The sequence below is a fragment of the Coregonus clupeaformis genome, chromosome 12 (genome assembly GCF_020615455.1).
Source record: "Coregonus clupeaformis isolate EN_2021a chromosome 12, ASM2061545v1, whole genome shotgun sequence".
In the NCBI taxonomy this organism is placed as follows: Eukaryota; Metazoa; Chordata; class Actinopteri; order Salmoniformes; family Salmonidae; genus Coregonus; species Coregonus clupeaformis.
In genome coordinates, this window is record NC_059203.1 from 41684814 (window position 1) to 41686816 (window position 2003).

General features: G+C 43.2%; 1 protein-coding gene across 1 annotated transcript in view; it reads right to left on the reverse strand.

Annotated features, from left to right (window-relative positions):
• Positions 1–1688, reverse strand: part of LOC121578228 (cadherin-4-like) — a 65938-nt gene extending 64250 nt beyond the window's left edge. The window contains 2 exon segments of the mRNA XM_041892438.2: positions 1523–1643; positions 1645–1688. Of these exon segments, the coding sequence (XP_041748372.2) occupies positions 1523–1643; positions 1645–1688 (165 nt within the window).
• Between the last annotated feature and the right edge of the window lie 315 nt (positions 1689–2003).

Genomic DNA, 2003 nt, shown 5'->3' on the forward strand with positions numbered 1-2003 from the left:
ATATCTAGCTGTTCTGATGGAATGGCTTGTCCTGCACTTTGTAAAAACCCAGAGTGCATTGAGGAATGTTGGAAGAATATATTGGTTCCTTTCTAAACATAGCAATGTGAATGCAAAGAGGACTCAGACCACTGGCAAGGGCAGTCTTAATACAAATATAACTGAGTTATTTAGCTTTTTTTTTAACCCAGAGTTCACTTTAAAGAGGACTGAGATCCATTATTTTAAAGAGGACTATATGTGAAAACACCCTAAGACAAGACAGATAAAGAACTAAATCCCTTCTGCTTTCTTCACTGGCTAGCTGTCACAATGGAACGGCCCAGCCAGCCAAGCCGTGTTGCATGGAGAACAGGGCATTTAATACCTTACTGGGTCACGGATGTGATGCACCGCACACTCATACACACTCACTCACACACACTCACACACACAAAGGAACCGCCGGGGTGTCAGTAAACCCAACCATCTGACACTGAATATGAAGGAGATAAAAGGAGATGAAAGGGTGTCCATTCTCCAGCAGGGTGGTACAATCCCATGCCTCCCCTCATCCACCCAGCTCCTGCAGTCTGTGTGTTTGTGTGGGTAAGTGAGTGAGTATTTTGCTTTGGAGGAAAATCTGCCCTCTTGCCGACTACGTTGGTGAAAGGCGATTTCAGTAATCCGGGAGTGTAAGCCAGCGATACAAATGGGGCGTGAGGGGAGCTCTGTGGTGGCCCAGAGAAAGCTATCCCAGGCCTGGACGTCAGATCAGAGCTGCACACAGTTTATAGGAGCATCCTGGAACCATGGAGCTGACAGAACACTAACTACACTGGCAGAGCTGCATATAATGACAACAGGAATGGAGTTGGTTTGTCATGTCACTTCTAAGACAATTATAGTAAAATCCCTGCTGTCCAATGAGCCAGTTTACCTCATTTAAAACAACTCCTACACGGCTGCATACACACACACAAGCAACTGAAAATGCTAAACACTCCAAATTCATTGAACAACTGGTGAAGCAGAGCTGTGTGTGGGCCCATCTGTCTGTATCCTCTTGTCTGTGTGTCTGGGTCTGTGTAGTGTCTAAGGCGTACCAGACCAATCACTTGGCATCAGCACTCAAATCATTCTCCTTACATGCTGAAGGCCCTCGATAGAAAATACCAGGGTGGTGTTCTGTTCAGCCCTTCATGTGATTGTCTGAGATGTATTCTACCCTTCTCTTCAGTTGCCTGGGTGAGTGACTCTTAGACAGACGTGGGTTGTCTGGCTTGAAGATGTCTTTGGCTTATGGCTTTGGCTCAAATGAAAGTAAAAGGCTTCTGACTCTTGGTAGCAAAACAGAGCAAGATCGAGTTGTTGTTATCAGAATTGACGATGAACTCATTTCTAGTTTACAACACATGCATGGCTATTACCAACTGAGAATAGGATGATATATACAGTAGCTTTTTAACATGCTATTTCAAAAAGACAATTTCGACTTAACTGCACATCAGTAGTTCTTGATAAGTGGATAACTATCACTCACTCTGACAAGCATTTGTGGGAAGGGTCCTCTGGAGTTTTCGGGCACATTGATTGGTGGGATGACCCAGTCTCGCTTCTGTCGTCTCAGACCATTGGCAGAAGAGTTCTTTGATGTTTCCGTGGAACTTGATAACCCTGGGATTAGAGTCCCAGGCCCTTGCAATCATATCCTCCACTCCAATCTGAAAAGACAAGAAATCAACACATACTGTACATTGGCTGACCTACAGTTTTCAACAATGACTTGAGAGCCAACTACGAATGTAAAGTCTCACACTGAATGATGAGACATGAGAAGTCAATAGAAAGGAGTAGCGTGTCATTTAATGATTTGATAATCTTCAAAAGTGTAGAGTATGGAAAGTACAGGTGATAAATCCATCATGAAAATCAACCTTGACAGATGACGAGGAACAGAATAAAACACTTATTCACTGTTTCTTGAAAATAATACAAAAATGAATGAAAATAAAATCCACACT